This window comes from Thermobia domestica, chromosome 5, assembly GCF_964235325.1.
Source record: "Thermobia domestica chromosome 5, izTheDome1.hap1.1, whole genome shotgun sequence".
NCBI classification, from domain to species: Eukaryota; Metazoa; Arthropoda; class Insecta; order Zygentoma; family Lepismatidae; genus Thermobia; species Thermobia domestica.
The window spans coordinates 321,288,526-321,307,662 of NC_137458.1; the positions used below are offsets into that span (position 1 = coordinate 321,288,526).

Below are 19,137 nucleotides of genomic sequence, written 5' to 3' on the forward strand. Positions count from 1 at the left end.
TGAACTCAGCCGGAATTTTGTCTACACCCGGAAATTTGTCTCTTTAATTTCTTTATAGCGATTTCTACTTCTATTTGATTGAGCTCTAGAATATACGGTTCTGCTGTGTGCATTTCACTTTCTCCACGAACATTAGTTTTTGGCTGCGTATTAAGCAAATCATCAAAGAAATTTTTCCATATATTTAAGATGCTAGCTGTATGAGTGAAAACTTGTTCCCCAACACTGATAGAGACTTTCTTTAATATATAAGCGCGAGGTTCAGAGCCTCCCTTAAATTCGTTGCTCTTATACATGTCCCGAATGCTTTTGTTTTTACTATTATCTTCAAGTTCCTTAATTTTAGCTTTCAAAAAATCGCGTTTCTTTATTTTAAAAGTTTTGGAAGTTTCCCGCCTGATATCAACGAAATTGTGTGTAGTTATTTCGTTCGGATTTTGTATCCAATGCATTTTTTTCTGTTTTCTCTTCTCTGCTAGTTTAGTGTATTCCTGTCCGAACCATGGTTTGTTCCTACGTATTTCTGCGTATCCCAATTTTTTTCCTGAAGCTTTAATGCTCGTGCTCAGAAACCTTTGCACAACATCTAACTGTTTTTATGTTTGGGAAAGTCAGTGAACTCAAGGAGTGATGAGGGACTTAAGCCACCGAAATTAACATCTTCAAAAAATACAAGACCTTGTGGTAATACTTATTGCTTCTTATTTCTGTTGTCACAGTGTATGAAGCTGACTTATCATTATATTATTTCTTCATTGCAAGACATTTGGTAGTCTATTGTAGACGGATCTACTGAGTTATGTATAGCTTTTGCCTTTGTCACACGTTGGAAGCCTTTGCCATCTGAGAATCTTGTAACAAATGACGAACTAATTCATGTTGCCATGTAAAAAAGAATTAAAAATAAAAAATATAACAACACAAGTCCTTACTCGTCAACACTCATTAACCGTGTGAATACAGCTCACTATAATTTCGCAACCAAGAGCTTTTTTTTTTTCGCTACGGACGTAATAAGCGCTTTCTTAAACTGACGACCTTATCTGCATCCATCGTCATGCTGACTAGTGTTGACCAGAGCATAATAATAATAATGACTACTTTGAAAGACCAGACTGGAAGGCAGCGTAAGTTAAACAAAAAGATACAAAATAATGTTTTATTTACCATAAAATAGTTTTATAATACCGTAGTTACAAAAAATATTTATTTACAGTAATGCATACATTTAAGCTTCTGATCATAACAAATCCTTTATCTTCACAGACCGCCGAACAGCATTGTTGAAGCCCTCCTTGAAGTGGAACCAGATGTCCGTTTTTACGATTTCATCAGTTCCTGTAAAACAAAAGCGCACATGAGTAACAATTGTAAGCAGTAACTGAATCGAGGTTTTAGTATGTTTCTGGAATTTTTCGTCCTTCCTCAAAACCTGAGCAAATCCCCCAATTATCAAAAATATTCCCCCCAATTATCTGACATTTGATTTTGATACTTGGGGGGACTCGAAGTGACTTCTGGCTGATTGGCATTTTGAAATAAACATTGTATTTTATCTAGAACAATTCGCTGATGTATTACACGCGTAAATACATGTAATAAAGAAGTCTGCGCACTGTCCACTTGCGTCGTAACACAGAGATTTACAATTTGTGGAAATTGACATAAGAGAGTGAATGTGTCCATTGGCATTTATGTAATGGAAAACTTTTGGTCCTCCTTTACATAACGAGAAAGACAGCACAAAAGCAGACGAGCATACCTGTGCGTTGACATACATAATACAAGTTAGGTTACATCCTTACATTCTCAATGAAATATATTTTCCCCTTTGACCTATAATAGCTAGAGAGAGAGGGGGAGTAGAAAATGAGATTAAAAACCAACATGAAATTTAAATAAATGTTATCGGAGTACCAAAATTAGTAAATCATAGAATCTAAAACTCGGTTTCAGATCTGGATCCACGATCTAAATTATGAACACGAATGTGGGACCTTTACATAATTCGGATCCAAGTAGGTTCCACAAATTTTTTAGCCACCCCATCCGTGTGTACACTACTGATGCGATCTATTCGACACCCCAATCTTAAAAGAGATGTTTTAACTTGAAAGTGGAACAGACTGAGGAAAACGGACTTAAATGAAAGGCTTTGAACAATTATGTTCGCAGTAAAAACCGAAAACTAAACGATTTCAGAAAATAAATAACTGTGGAACGATGCATGCGAACCAAATATAAATTAAGAGTGGATGGAAAGATAAGTCACTTACAATACATTTGTTTCTAAAAGGCTTCAGCTCATAATTATTGTTCCTGTTAGCTGCATTGCTTTGGCCTAGCCATGTGATGTGTACCTCTTTCCAGGCCATGGAAGAACTTTGTAAATAAACACAGTTTACTTCTTAATATTACTACCAATAATAATAATAATAATAATAATAATAATAATAATAATAATAATAATAATAATAATAATAATAATAATAATATTTGGTCTAGGAATTAATTCGTGCGGGTGGACAAGAGATGGCGCAACGAACGGAGCGTCCCACAGTTCCGTGTATCCACACATGTGTTGCAAACCCCTGTCATCGCGTATCGTTCGTAGTATAGGGCAGTGGATTAAAGCGTCAACAACACCAGTTTGTAGTTAAGTGAACATGGCGCAATTTGTGCCTGATAAAGTGTTTTTGCGGGGTGTCCTGCTGCATTACTTTAACATGCAGAAAAGTGCGACTGAAAGTCATCGTATTTTGGTGGAAGTGTATGGTGACCATGCTCTAGCTGAGCGAACGTGTCAGAAGTGGTTTGCACGGTTTAGAAGTGGTGATTTCGGCTTGGCAGACCAAGAGCGAGCTGGACAGCCAAAAAAATTTCAAGACGAAGAATTGACAGCATTGCTCGAGCAGGATTCGTGTCAAACGCAGAAACAACTTGCAGCAGCATTAGGCGTTGATCAAACAACAGTCTCCAAACGCTTGAAAGCCATGGGAATGATTCAAAAGATGTCACATTGGGTTCCACATGAATTGAAAGACAGAGACGTTGAAAGACGAAAAACCATTTGCGAATTGCTGCTTCAACGACAGAGCAGAAAGGGGTTTCTGCATCGAATTATTACGGGTGATGAGAAGTGGATCCATTACGAGAACCCTAAACGAAAAAAGGCCTGGGTGAAACCAGATGAACCAGGTCCATCACAACCAAAACGAGATATTCACTGTGCAAAGGTTATGCTGTGCATATGGTGGGATATGAAAGGTGTGGTGTACTATGAGCTGCTGCAACCGGGTGAAACTATGAATGGAGAACGTTATCGACGACAATTAATGCGTTTGAAGCAAGCTCTGGCCAGAACACGACCAGAATGGGAGAACAGACATGATAAACTTATAGTTCAACATGATAACGCTCGCCCACATGTCGCAAAACCGATCAAAACCTATTTAGAAAATGTCGGATGGGAAGTTTTACCCCACCCGCCGTATTCACCAGACGTTGCTCCTTCGGACTACTACTTGTTCGATTGCATGAACAACGATTTGATTGGACAGCGGTTTACTTCTTCAGAAGATATCGAAACATGGGTCTCTGACTGGATCGCTTCCAAGGATGAGGACTTCTTTCGCCACGGAATCCGTACATTGCCTGACAGATGGGCGAAAGTGGTGGCTAGCGATGGACAATATTTTTCTTAAGGTATTTATGTATTTTGTGTTTGTACTACAGCTTCAATGTGTGCGTACCAACCGCACGAATTAATTCCTAGACCAAATAATAATAATAATAATAAAAATATTTGTTAAGCAGCAAATAACATACACAACCACAGATGTGCTTAGGCAGAAGGTACATGACACATGCAATCAAACTCATACCACACTGTCACAGAACATATCTGACAACAGGGAAATTACACCTGTCGAAATCACACAATAAACTTAGAAATTATTGCATACTGAGATAAAATATCATACATCGTATATAAAAACTCACACTAACAAGTAAAGGGTCCAAATGTTTAATAGAGTTGTGAGATGAGACATAGTGCACCTGATAGAGGATATGCGAAGTTATAGTTGCTGAGCGCCATAAGAAACGGAGGGAGGGGTCAAAGTTGGTGAGAGAAGGGCTATGCTATTTACTGAAATACATCAAATAAACTGTTGAATCGTAAAGATAGTGAAAGATAGACAATGCAAACGCTGGTACGAGACTGAAACTCGTATGTTGCAAGTTTGGATTATCACAAAAACACATATAAGTTAAACATATCTACAAGTCAAGAAAACTAACAGTGAAATTTAATAATAATAATAATAATAATAATAATAATAATAATAATAATGTAATAATATACAACTTGAATATATTTCGTTCTCTGAAATCTGCTCATCGGAATTACTCATCAGATATAAGTTAAAAATTCGATTTAAATACAATCATAACCAATATCAAGCTACTGAAGGTAGCTGGAAATCAAATACTTAATGTTTATATCTTAAGGACAATTTTCCACATTCTTTTACCGTCAGTTTCTTATGGCGCTCATCCGCTATAACTTTGCGCATATTCATATTTTCACATCCTCTATTAGGCGCACTAACGGTATGTCTCATCTCGCAACTCGATTCATCCATTTGGACCCTTTACTTGTAAGATAAAAGGTCATGCAGTATCCGATCATGCCCCCCCCCCCCCCAAAAAAAAAGTTAGAAGAAAAGAAAAGATGGAAGGATAAAAGGACAAAGAGATGGTTGAAATTCAGAACTAATAACCCTTACAAAGAGAATAACTGAAATGGCATCACACTAAATTAAATAGGTAACAAACAGTAAAAGTTCTTTAATAAGTGAATAAGTTCTGAACATACTTAATAACAAATTTAGTTTGGAAAATATCTAGAATGAAATAAAATCTATTTGCAGTATCAATGGTTTTATAAATAGATGACTTCAGAGTAGAAGCTTTGGATACAAAAGGAACATAATTTCTAATGTTGCGGTAACAAGTTCTTATGGAAACAAAATCATCAGTAAAGAATATTATGCAAACATTAACGATCGAAAATATATGCCTGTCGGCTGAAGACAAAAGATGCTGTTCTTTTGGATATTATAATACTACTATTACTCCACCACCACCTGAAAATTATTATTCAGTTACCAATATCAAGTGAAGTCAATGATACCACATATTAGAAACAGAAGATAAAACTAGAATATTACCTGCTTTGTCAGTTTTTTTATGAACTCGATCTACTACTCTTCCGAAGAAATCTGTTGCAGGCTGAAAAGAAAGAGAACAGGAAATTTAATAAAAATTTAAAAATAATTTATTAAGTATGAAGAGCAAGAGCATCGTACTCTGATTTAACTTGTCTGTAGAGTTTGCAATCATCAGCAAATAGAAGAATTTTGGTAGAGCTGTTTGTGAACAAAGAAGGCAAATCGTCCATGTATAATAAAAATAGAAGTGGACCCAGAACACTGCCTTGAGGAACTCCAGAAGTTACGGGAATAAAGTCAGAAAAGTAACCTGATACTAAAACTCGTTGTGTCCTATTACTGAGATATGTTTCTAGAAGACTAAGTAATTTACCATGTATATTGAATCTAGAACTGAGTTTGTATAGAAGAAGATGGTGTGGAAGAGTATCGAAAGCCTTAGTCAGGTCCAAATACAAAATGTCGAGTTGCGAATTTTCTGAGATGCTGTCCACATCATCGGACAGAAGAACTGATAAATTAGTAAGACAAGATCTTCTTGGCAAAAAGCCGTGTTATGAGGAGTTTATAAATGGAGCAACAAATTGAAAAAGCCTGTTTTTGATTATCTTTTCACAAACAAGTGAGAGTGGAGATAATAAGGAAATAGGTCGATAGGAGGACACATCATTTTTATTTTTACCAGACTTATGAACAGGAGTGATATTAGCTCTCTTCCAACTGGTGGGAAAGACAACTTCACCAAAACAGCGATTTAGTAAAACCGAAAGAGGTTGAGAAAGAGAACTGGCAACACTGCGTAGGAAGCAAGTATAGATAGTATCTGGCCCTAAGGCGCGCTGTTGGGGCAATGACAAGAGAAGAGAGAGTACTTGAGTCGGTGTGGTACTGATAGAAGACAAAGACTCACAACAAAAAGGTTGAAGAGGAAGGAAAGAGACGTGGGAGAGGATGAAGCAAAGCTGCTAGCAAAATATTCATTAAATACCTTTGCCCTGTCTTCTTCATTGACACAAGCATTTTTGTAGGTCAGTTCTGTCGGAATGCGAGAACTATTTCTTCGATTGTTTATTAGGGTCCAGAAACGCTTAGGGTTTTTACGTGTATCAATTGTGATGTGTTCAATGTACTCCTCATACTTTCTTTTCATAAGATATTCACTATATCTTCTAATATCTGTAAAGTTCTTGTAAGTATACTCACTGGGAAAGTCGTTCCATAGCTTCCATGCACTTTTTTTGTTGCGAAGTATGCACTTTAGTTCCTCATCAAACCACGGGGGAAACTTTGAATAAGGTCTTTTTCGGAAAGGCACAAAGTCTTTAACTACAGCCTGAATGACGTCAGCAAATAAATCAGCTGCATCATCAACTGAGCGTGAGGCAAGTAAGCACCATGGGAAAATATGAAGAGCTTGACGTATTTCATCCCAAGGGACCTTTTTCCACTGGGGTAAAGAATTTACTGATTTTTGACGTTGAGATATTCTGTTTGATGTGAGGAAAAAAAAAAAAAAACACTGGGAGGGTCGTGATCTGATGGGAAAAATTTTAACTTTGGGACCACAACCATTGATTTGTGAGTTGACACAATATAGTCCAAGTTACTATTGCCTCTAGCAGGTTGCATATTATGCTGTGCTAATCCAAGACTATGTATAAAATTGTCTTACACAGATATTCACTTTATATACACGTTAACTAGTGTTCCTCTGTTATAATGCCACTACGTTCTTAGTGTCAAGAAGCTCACTTGTATGAAGTCTTGTGCCATGTTCCCTAAACACAATCTGGAGTCTGATTGAAGCTTAATACATATCGTTCCCCTCTCAGCATAAGCAGGGAACGTCCTCATGAGATATTGATGCAAGTATTGTTGATACTTTTCTTGTGCTTAGTAGCACCTAAGCGTGATTTAAAACTTATGTTACGTTATCCTACCAGGGAAGGGATCCCGCTCCACCAGTGAGTATAACTGAGAGACGGAATTCGAGCGATCGCATTATAGACTACCTCATTGTAAGATGTTACAAGAACCAAAGCATAGATGTTCATTTTACTTCGACCTCACTCACCCTCGCCCTCGCAGTAGCAGTTGGCCCTCGCCCTCGTTCACCCTCACCCTCGCGAATGGAATTGTCCATCGCCCTCGCCGTCGAAGCTTGTCCTCGCCCTCGCGGCCAAAACTTGTCCTCGTCCTCGCGCACCCTCACCCTCGCCATCGAAGCTTGTCCTCGCCCTCGCGCACCCTCACCCTCGCCATCGAAGCTTGTCCTCGCCCTCGCGCACCCTCACCCTCGCTGTCGAAGCTTCTCCTCGCCCTCGCACACCCTCACCCCTTTCGTCGAAGCTTTTCCTCGCCCTCGCGCACCTCATCCTCGCCATCGAAGCTTGTCCTCGCCCTCGCGCACCCTCATCCTCGCCATGGAAGCTTGTCCTCGCCCTCGCGCACCCTCGCCATAGGAGTTGTCCATTATCCTCGCTTGCCCTCGCCTTCATGCTCAAAACTTTTCCTCGCCCTCGCGCACCCTTGCCCTCATATCATTGAGGGCGAGGGTAATTGAGGGTGAGGAGGCCTCGAGAGGGTCTCCTTCGTGAGGATCAGAGCATCAATTATTCAACCTATTTGTTGAATTATTTCCTTATCGTCAGTGGCGGATCCAGGGGGGGGGCGACGCTCCCCCCAGAAGAGGAAACTTCTTTATTTTATATATACAAATAAAACGCATCCCAGAGTTTGGGGCTCTTAAAAGTAGCTCTAAGTAGCAGTATTACAACCCACCACCCCCACCAGAAGTCCGTCCTGGATCCGCCCTTGCTTAACATACATCCTAAAGAAAGGAAACTAAACATATCATCGTATAACTTACTGTGGAACACCTAAAATGGAACAACTGTTACAATGGAGATCTCGGTCGATAGTGACGTTTACATCATTTATCAACAGTAACCAATGCCTTTACTTCAAAATGTTCCTTGAACCACGATGCAAGCATAAGTATTCAGGCACACAAGGGCGGCTCTCATGAGTGTGAGGGTGAAATCAAGGTTTGATGAGTGGCGATAGAGTGACTGCCGCGGACTATCTGTCAGAATTTGACAGTCAACACGTTGGCCATCCCTGATGTATGTAGCGTAACTGAGGAATTTGAACAAATTCAAAGGGAAAGATCTAAAGAGCTTAATTTTGAAACTCCGTCAGCAAACAAATAAAATACTTCAGAACACTCATTTTCATTCTATGAACCTTAATACATACAAAAACTTTATATTTCCAAATGAAACTATATAGCGACATTAATGGGTCATTTCAAAAGAGTGGGGGGTAACTGTCCCCCTTTTCCCCTCTAATCGCCGCCAATGCTATGATGTGTGGCACATTTGTGCGAAATTAATAATAATATGATTAAACTGTTTACCCCCAACAAAATCCTGCTCGTTTTGCTGAAGTGGCTTTTCCCTAAGTTTTATATGTTTCATATATCCTACAGTTTTTTTCAGGCCTTTTTTTTAATTTGTCCAAATTTATATTTCTCCTTTTACCACACAATCGTTCAATACTTGCACTATAATATTTATAATCAGTATATCATCCTGTAACGTATTTTATTCCTAATATAAATCATTGAACAACACAACATACAAACCCTATCTCACTGGCTTGCACGCGAACCTTTGGTGCATGGGGTCCTGGGACAATTCCGGGAGAACATTGAACGACAGTGGATCGAATTCCGCGTTAAACCTATAGGTCCACTTCTCATATAGCCTCGCCGACGAAAGAGAACGCTAAACGGCAATCAGTCAACAGTTGCAAATTTCGGCTGCATAAACAACTTATGTCTTGTGGAACTTATTAAATTTATTTTGTTAAAGCAGCTCTTTTAACAAAATTTCAGTATTAACGTATCTGATATTTCTATTTAAGGACAAGAAAAAACATATTATTTATTTTGTAACTAAATGATAGCTCTACCCACGTAGATTATAAAAGCGGAAACAATGAAAATTGATACAATAGTGACTGACATTATTTTAACAAATATCGATTCAGATAATAGTTTGGGCTGTCACAAAACTATGAAAAGTTAAAAATTCCGATTAATTGTAACAACTTCATCAGTTGTGGACATTGGAGGAGGATGTATGCTATTAATCAGCCCATTTCATGGGCATCCAAACTCATGAGCCCAACGCTCGCTAGCTCGACATTCGCGCTCAACTGTTCAATAATTAAGCGCTACCCCGAGCGCCAATGAAATAATTCAGTGCGAGTCCAACTGAGGGAAGTGAGCCCGAGCACGATTCCCAAAGGAATAAATGAGCGAGAGCCCAGTTGAAAAAAATGAGCCCGAGTCCGAGAGAGTCCAGAGCAAAATGGCCATCTATGAACCAAAGTCATTCCATCAAGTCTTTCTCCATCTGATCTACTGCATTCTGATGGTTCTCTCATTGATTGTGTTTGTTCAGATATCAGCGCTCTTGTCATTTACTGCTGAATGACGTGAGTGACTGTCTGTCTGTCTAACAACACTCCTTAAACATGACAGTGTAGTAGACACTTCTTATCTAAAACGTCTCCAACACAGGGAGGGCAACAATGAGGCACACTTACTTCTTAATGTAGCGCTATTTCTAGCCGGAAACTTTCATGGGAAAAATCAAATATTATTCTTATTTGCATTATTATTTTTAATAATTATGTACGTACACACGAGAAATTGTCTACTGCAATTAATTGAAAGGAAAAATACGATTAATGTATAACCTTGCTATGACACTAACTTTTCATCTAGGGGACATGGCAGATATTTTAAATTTTGCCTCTTTCCAAAAGAGGTCAAACAGCAAACTCCAAAACAGTTGCTTTTAAGGAAGCTTGTCCTCCTCCCTCGCGAGCCCTCGTTCTCCTGAAGGAAGTTGTCTCTAGTCATCGTGCACCCTCGCCCCCGCAGTAACACTTGGCCCTCACCCTCGCGTCACTGTGGGCGAGGGAACTTGAGGGTGAGGATGCCCTCGAGAGGGCCACCCTCGCGAGGGTGAACATCTCTGAACCAAAGGACAAAACTATAATACTACACTGTAAAAAATGAGGTGTTGAACCAAAACAAAATGACTACCACTTTAGCGTGTTACTTGTGTGCCAATTCAGCACAAAGACATCGCCTTCTGAACATATCAAAAATAACTAGTTACTACCTGGGAGAATTTGCATTGGTATTTATCGTTTAATATGAGCAAAGCTTTACAAAATATCTTTGGCACTTCTGCCAAGTAATGAATAACGTTCTATGTTTCCAGTAATCGGTCACAATAATATTGTTGTAAACCTGTGAATCGTGTGACAAAAAGTTACATAGGCAACAGTTCTGCCATCTAATGCTCATATATGCTAAGACACAAGAATAACAAATAAAGAAAACAGATGGAAGTACAGCTATCTGTGTAACTGTTGTCAGATAATTCACAGGTTTACAACAATATTATTGTGACCGATTACAGAAAACATAGAACATTATTCGTTACTTGGCATAAGTGCCAAAGATATTTTGCAAAGCTTTGCTCATGTTAAACGATAAATACCAATGCAAATTCTCCCAGGTAGTAACTAGTTATTTTTGATATGCTCGAAGAGCGATGTCTTTGTGCTGAATTGACACACAAGTAACACGCTAAAGTGGTAGTTATTTTGTGTTGTTTCAACACCTCATTTTTTACAGTGTTGACAAAGTAAGAAATTCTAATTATTAAATTGCGCTATGACTATTAAACGAAAGAATCTTCAAAAACTTATAAGAAATTCAAAGTCAACTTACACGTTCTGCTTCCGTATCTACAGCTTTTGGTTGCAGCTTCTGCAGGTGATTCGGAAGAACCGCTTCTTTTTTGGAAGGAGGATTTGGTACTGAAGGTTTCGCCTTCTCGACAGCTACAACGGGCTTCTCAGAGTCTTCAAGTCGAGCCTCGGCACGTCTCATTTTCTCCAATTCAACTTCGCGAGCAACTAACTGCTTCATCGAGTACGGAAGAATTCGAGAAGATTTGAGACCAGGGAACATAACAACCTCTTCTATGTTCCTGTAAACACAAGAGCAATACATTTTAAACAGAAGTGACCTTATCATACATTTCTATACTGTAAGTACACTCATGTGTCTAGAAATCTGATCAATTTATATTTTGCATACTCACTAAGGATGACTCCAAAGTTAAAATTTGAATCTGGGGATAACCTATACATTTCCTGAAAGGGTTTGTCGATCAAGTTCCTAAACAGGTTTTAATTCCTTGTCCGAAGTGACTCCACTCCTTCAGGGTTGGAAATATATAGAACAACCTGATCCTATATATAACAAAGTACTCCGCATGACTAGTAAGTTAAGAATATAATATGCGCTACCCTATTACCCAAGGTAATAAACCGAAAATGTTTATTACACTATAAATATCCTATATTAGTGAACCTCACTATCACGCCGTAGAAGGATATTTATAGTGAAATAATCTTTTTTTTTTTTAAATTTATTTATAGCATATAACTGAGAAGTGCATATTATATTTTTAATCTACTAATGCAGATCACTTTGATATGTAGAACATATAGGTCAAGTTGTTCTATATATTTCCAATCCTGAAGGAGCGGGGTCACTTCTGGGCAAGGAACTGAAACTTGTTTTGGAACTTACTCGACAAACCCTTTCAGGAAATATACAGGTTATCTCCAGATTCAAGGTTCAACTTTGGAGCCATCCCTGGTCAGATGGGAGTATATATACGAGATGTGTTAAGGAAGTAATGACATTTTCTGTTAACGGTGAATTTTTATTATTTATACAAATCAAGATCATTCCCTTCAAAATACGAAGCCTCCTTGGGCAGCTACAGTGACAAAGGTGTTGTTTCCAGTCTTCAAAAAATGAAATGACATCTGTAAGTTTTACGTCCCACAGTTATGCCGGTTAAGCTAAAGAATAAAACGATTGAAAGTGGGAGAAAACGGGAGAACTCCGAGAAAACTCACGCACACGGTGTCTGTCCACCACAAAGTTCACTTAGCGCAGCTGGGACCGAGCCAAGGACTCCATGCACCAGAAGTGAACGCTTTACTACTGAGCCACCGGGCCCCTCCAGTCTTAGAAGCAGTGGTGGAAGGCTTGTGTTGGAATACTTTCCAGCTCATCGGTTACGCTCTTTTGGATATTGTCCAAAGTACCAAAACAGCGTCCTTTCAAGTGATTTTTGAGTATAGGGAATAAAAAGAAGTAACAGGGACTTAGATTCGGAGGATAACCGGACTGAGGAACCACATGAACTCTTTTTTTTCTGCCAAAATATCATTGATGGAGAATGTCGTGGAAATGATGGTCGCACACGTGCCTGTCTTTCAAGGACTTCCAGATAAAAAATTCGGTTGACAGTTTGTCCTGGTGGCACAAATTCCTTGCAGACGATCTCTTGACTTTAAAAAAAGCACTAAATTGATTTTGATTAGCTCAGTCTCACCTTTTTGGAAAGGAGAGAGAGTGATGTGTTACCCCGACTTTGGCGTTTTGTCTCAGAGTTAAACTCAAAAATCTATGGATCCAGTTGAAATCCATTCCTGGGCTTGGTTGTGATATCCAGCAGTCCCGTGCCTAGTATTGTGTTATGGGGGAGGTACAGTTCAATTTGTTGCCTGACACACACACACAGAAACCAAGCTCGCTGACGCATGAGTCGAAATAGCCGAGAGCGATCAGAAGTGGCTGGCTGTTTTGGGCAAAACGCGACATCGGGGTTTGCATATTTGGAAACTAGCGTGTCTGCAAGTTCTCTCCATAGCCACATTGCCTAAGGGGCCGTCGGTCACAGAAGATAAGTGCCCCCACAAGTAAACAATCCGTGCTTTGGGGCCGGTTCTCGTTACTTCTTGTGAGGATTCTGCTGAATCTCTGTGGTTTCATGGATAATGGGCCGCATAGAATTACGCAGCAGAATTAGGAGATGAGGATCGACCCATAGATCTTCACCGAAAGCCTCTCCAGTGGCGCACGGTAACCCAAGAAGTGGCTACAATTCTGTCGGGACTGTCGATTAGTTTTTCGACTCCTGTTCGAACACACCTCATTTTGTGACATCAAAACCAACGTATCCGTGAGCTATAGAACTCACTGGTTCTCTACTTACCCATATCGACCCTGGTACTCACCGGTCAAGAAAGTAGGGAGTTACTAGAGATGCCCTTTGGCTCCCTTTGGCTATTTCATATTCTGGTGGCCGCAAGTTTTGGTTGAAAAGAGGCATTAACGACACTGTGGTTGAATGGCAAAGCGTTCACCTCTGGAGCGAAGGAAATCTTCAAATCATCTGGTAGTTTTTGTACAATCGCTGTTAATACTATATGTACCGTTACCATTTTGGCCCAACTGTTACTAATATCCTCAATGATTGGTTATACTTTTTGTAAATCCTAATTTTAAAAAATTACACAGCCATACACACACACACACACACACACACACACAAACACAAAAAAAAAAAGTAATTTTGGGTAGGGAAGATACAGGTAACACAGTTATACAAAAAGTTCTGTGTAGCGGACCCAAGAGTCTAGATTCGATGTAGTTTGTTCCACAGAATAAACATTTCGAAACCCTAGCACGATTGATTCTGTCAATTTTCTTTGAAGGGCGAAAAACCTATGTCCTGCCTACCAAAACCACTCGTTTTTCATCCCCTTCCTCCCCCCCCCCCTCCCAAAAAAAACTGACACAGTCAATCGCCTGGGTTTTCGAAATTTGGATTCTGTGTAACAAAATATATCGAATCCATAGCCTGGAGTCCGGTGTAAACAACTTTTATTTTTTGTGTGTGCGGCTGAGTTATTTGTGTTCGTTTATTATTATTATTTTTAAATCTTATAATTATTAACTACTGTAATTCCTGACCAGAACTTTTTTTTTTTCGTAAACAGTGCAAACGAACATGTTTGGCTGTGCTAATATTTTTAAACATCTGAGCTGAAATAGATAAACTAATTTCAATTTTGGGAGCGTACAAGATTTTTGAATTCTAGGAGGTTAACAACTGTTCGTTTATTGAAGTTTAGCGCCCCTTTTCAGCACAGAGACTACATGAGAAATGGACCTACAGTTTAAGATGGAATCCGAAACACAGTAATTCGTTCATTTTTATTATTATTATTATTATTATTATTATTATTATTATTATTATTTGCCATCAGGAATCAAATTTGGAAGTATGTGCATCAAAGGGGCAACACTAGACCAACGGAAAGGGCTGGAAGTTAACAATTATTAGCTTCTTCTTAAAGTTTAAGATATTGAAACCCCAAGGTTTCTTCCTTCTATCACATCCCTGAGAACTACTAATGGAAATTATATAAAACTGTATTGATATTCAGGTATATGATTGTGATTTAATTTTAGAGTAATTTCCGTCATATAAGAATACTGATATAACTTACGGATCAAGGTTGTAAACGTAGTTCCCCTCTGGAGTCCTCTCTTGTACATAATTGAGGTTATAATCTATCATTGTGCAGACTAAGTGATTTAAGTCCTCCTTTTCCCTACTGCTGAAAAGCTGAGTATTTACCTACAATTGAAGAAAACAAAAAGTAAATTATTTTGTATTAAAAAATTTACTGATAAATATGAATATTGAAATGTTTCATTTCAGATTAGCATTTATTTTTAGTTTTCGTGCAGTAGTAAATAAACTCCAATTGAATAGAACATTCTGTCATCAGAATATCCGGTAGTGTTTCTGCTCTTTGTAAAATATTGAAAATTTTCTCTAGAGATTTCAAAATCTATTGACATATGTCTGTACTCTGAAATCTAGCACTGTTACCAGAAAATAGTAAAACCACATCGTATTTGTGCGAATATAGGACGCAATTTTTTCTTAAATTTTGGCTTGAAAAATCATAGTGCGGCCTATAATCGAGATTTTCCCCCTCAGATCATAAATCGTCAATTTCAAAATGGCATGTATATCTATCTTGTGGGTTGAAATGAATACCATTACAAGTTACTGCAGTTACTATGGTAAACCATCAAAGACTTAAGAAAATAGAAGTTCGCTTAAATTACCACCTTCATTGGGTACGGTAACACCTTACACTGGCACAAAAAACACTTGTATACTTAGTATCTTTATTATACAGTATATACAATATATACGGAATGTTTATTTACAGTAACTGTTCTTGAACAGAGAAAAGCAAATTTGTTTCGCAAAACTGTATCAGCTTGTTTGTACCCACCCAAATCATGCACAATCACTTCCCACTAGGGGTAAAAGTGCGGGGGAACACGCGGGGAGGCGCCGTTCCCCTACCTCCAAAAATATATATACGGCGTTCCCCCAGTTCCTAAAAAATTACAATGGGCAAAAATAGGCAGGGGGACGACGGGGCGTCATGCCGCTACCTATCGTCCCCCTACTTTTTCATATCCACTTTTACCCCTGCTTCCCAGCATTTCAGCATCACCACCGTCTGATTCTTCACACTCGCTACTCGGAGTCACTATCACAAAGATCATCTTCGTAAGTAACACTAGAGTTATGCAGGTGTTAAAAAAAAAAGCGGGAGAGAGATGCATCTCAAAATACTGTCTAATTGAATATTCTCGTAAATTTAGTACTGTGGCCTATATTCGAGATTTACCTTTTATATAATATTGTGTCAAACGTTTAGATGTAGCCTATATTCGCACACAGCTTATATTCGCGCAAATACGGTACTCAGAACACTTAAAAGTATACTACGGGTACTTTAGCTAAAATGCTTCACGAAATAGGGAAGGGAAGAAGGAGGAAGAGAAAAAAAGAGACGGGTGAAAAAGCTGGGAAACGTACAGGTGAAAGTCACGTTGGAATAAAGAACCCCGTAGTATCGTACAATTGAAAGTCACGCTGGAAATAAGAGCCTCGTAGTATCGTACAGGTGTAAGTCACGCTGGAATAAAGATCCTCGCAGTATCGTACAGGTGAAAGTCACGCTGGAATAAAGAGCCTTGCAGTATTGTACAGGTGAAAGTCACGTTGGAGTAAAGAGCCTCGCAGTATCGTACAGGTGAAAGTCACGTTGGAATAAAGAGCCTCGCAGTATCATACAGGTGAAAGTCAAGCTGGAATAAAGAGCCTCGTAGTATCGTACAGGTGAAAATCACGCTGGAATAAAGAGCCTCGTAGTATCTTACCAGGCTGTAAGTAGATGGAGTTTAATGACGCAGAATAAAGCTAGTACGACGAGGAGGTAGATAGAAGTACACGGAAGCGAAAGAATACTAAATATGTAGGGAAACGGATTAAGAAACGCCATTAAAGAACAAAACATACATATAAACATTAATAAAGAAATTAAAATCCAAAAAATAAAAAAAAAATGTTTTTATTATTTTAAACTTTCAAATCTTTTAAATATATAATTGTTATATATTGTAAGTCGTTAATTTTCATTTCACGAGAGACGCTCAACAATTATTATCCTTGATATAGAAGCACTTGAAAAGCTTGTAATTTGTTGTATTCTAAAGCTTTAGAAGTATGTGTGCCAAAGGACAAGGCAATATCAATGATACTGGTTTTGTTCTCTATATTTTGCAGGTAGTAAGTGCGTCCGGATTCTGAAAGTGGAGAACACTAAAGCACGCGCCGGAATCAAATACTTCTTGATAACGGCCTAACACCGACGGAGATGCACATTGATATGATTAGTGTGTTGGATGATAGTAACAAAGACTAACACTGACGGAGATGCACGCTGATATGGATAGTGTGATGGATGATCGTATCAAAGGCTTACACCAACGGGGATGCACACTGATATGATTAGTGTGTTGACTGATAGTGACAAAGGCTAACACCAACGGGAATACATGCTGATATGATTAGTGTTTTGGGTGACAGTAACAAAGGCTAACACCAACGGAGATGCATGCTGATATGGTTAGTGTTTTGGGTGATAGTAACAAAGTCTAATACCAACGGAGACGCACGCTGATATCAGTGTGTTGAGTGATAGTACCGCCTCCAACCAATTGACAAAAAACTAGTTACTTGAATTTCATAGTGGCAAATAAAGCTGTGAACATGTAAGCAGCGATAGTCCTCCAACAACAATGTGTACACAAGAAAACATTATGTTGTGAATGATCTGGAAATAAATGACAGAATAATAATGGTGCGCAAAATAAGTAAGATGATGGGTATATCAATCGGTTTAATGGAAATAATTTTACATGAAAACTCATGGTTGAAAAAACTATCTGCCAGATGAAACCATCTTGCGGAGGTTTGAAACATACATTTTTCAATCGAGCAGGTATGACTTCGAGTGTCATGTTTTAAACCGCACTCTCTACGTTGCGTTGTTTTTGAATTACAGCCCTTTGAATTTCATTTTCCCACGCTTTTGGTACCTTATATCACCGAAACTATCCCTCACTGACCAAAGTTCCAGAGGACTTTTATGCTGGTTTCGATATCGGGAATCAGCTTCCGAAGTTTGTTCAAATAGTTTCTTACCACTCTGTATATACCGTATATATATACTGATTTTTTAAATCCTATGCAATAGGAGGCATACTTAAATGTGTAAAAACAAAGCCAAGTTTCATTAAAATTATAAATCCATCCTTTTATCCTTAACTAACCTCAATTTTAAGCAACAGGTTAAATTTGTAGGCTTCAAAGTAGGCATACGTCAAGTTTCAAGAAGATCAGGCGATTTTTAAGACTCGCTGCTAAACATGTTTTCTTTTTGAAAAAGGAGATGAATGCATCTGACTGATTTCAATTCCAAGCAATAAGCAACACTATGAAACATCAGAACAAAGCACACGTCATATTTTATAAAAGTCGGGAAGTTTGTACGAAGTGTTCTGCTCTATCCACTAATGCCAAGCCCCAGTAACAGGAAAATCAAGATTCATATATATATTAGTGTTTTATTTGAATTTTGCTTTTTGCGTAGCAATTTGCGAAATAAATTTAAATTTGTATTGCAATTTATGAGTTTTGTATAGCATTTTCGGTAGCAAGTGAAACGGAAATAATTATTTATTTAACATATTACTGCTTCACGTGAACGTCAAATAATAATAATAAACAACTTTGTACGTATATAACAAATACGAATATGAAAAGCAAATCACATGAAAAATAATCTTAGTAACATTTTTTAACCATAACTTTGCCATTCTACAGACTGTCTAAGATAGTAGCTAGTTTTGAATGCATCCTTTACGGAGCTTTCTTTAAATAGTGCAGAATTCGTAAATCCGTCAAGAAACGAGAAATTGGCATTACGCAACCTTCAAAGTGAATCTTCATTTTTGTGACAAGAAAGACAACTTAATTTCACACAGTATTAGTTTCCTAACTCATATTGTAGCAAAATACCGTCCGGATTCAATTCATGTTTCTTTCTTTTTAGAGCTGTAAACAGAACATTAAATCTTCCTCCATTTGAACGAAAAACAAGTCGATGTAGAAAAGTAATATTTTTGGGTCAATGCTATGCAATAATTATGCAAATATGTCATGTATGAATTACTAGAATTTCAAACAATTAAAGAGCAGAAAAAGGTGGTTATTGCTGAAGTTATCTCCTTCACTAGTTATCTGATTTCCGAATAGTAACATTACGTCTGGCATATCTAAAGCTCATTGAGGCGCTTTATTTCCATATACTACAAATATCGAAGTGCACATGGTGTCTTTGTCGTAGATTGTCCGACCAGTCTCCAGTAATATGGTGTGTAGTCTATAGTAGTTTGGTATAGTAGTTTGGTGTTATATAAGAACCAAAGAGGTACGTAAACGAAAGCATCGGATTTTCGAGGAAATAATTACAAGAACTAGGTCCTATATAGAGATCAAACAAAAAACAT

The 19,137-nt window shown here is 38.2% G+C and overlaps 1 protein-coding gene across 2 annotated transcripts in view; it reads right to left on the reverse strand.

Moving 5' to 3' along the window:
* Positions 1-1,145: 1,145 nt before the first annotated feature.
* Positions 1,146-19,137, reverse strand: part of cutlet (chromosome transmission fidelity protein 18 homolog) — a 107,515-nt gene continuing 89,523 nt past the window's right edge. For both annotated transcript variants that reach the window (XM_081760534.1, XM_081760533.1), the window contains exons 17-20: positions 14,700-14,830; positions 11,050-11,311; positions 5,235-5,295; positions 1,146-1,338 (exon numbers count right to left, since the gene is read on the reverse strand). In XM_081760534.1, coding sequence (XP_081616660.1) covers positions 1,241-1,338; positions 5,235-5,295; positions 11,050-11,311; positions 14,700-14,830 — 552 coding nt within the window. In that variant the 3' untranslated portion in view covers positions 1,146-1,240. The remainder of the gene's footprint in view (positions 1,339-5,234; positions 5,296-11,049; positions 11,312-14,699; positions 14,831-19,137) is intronic.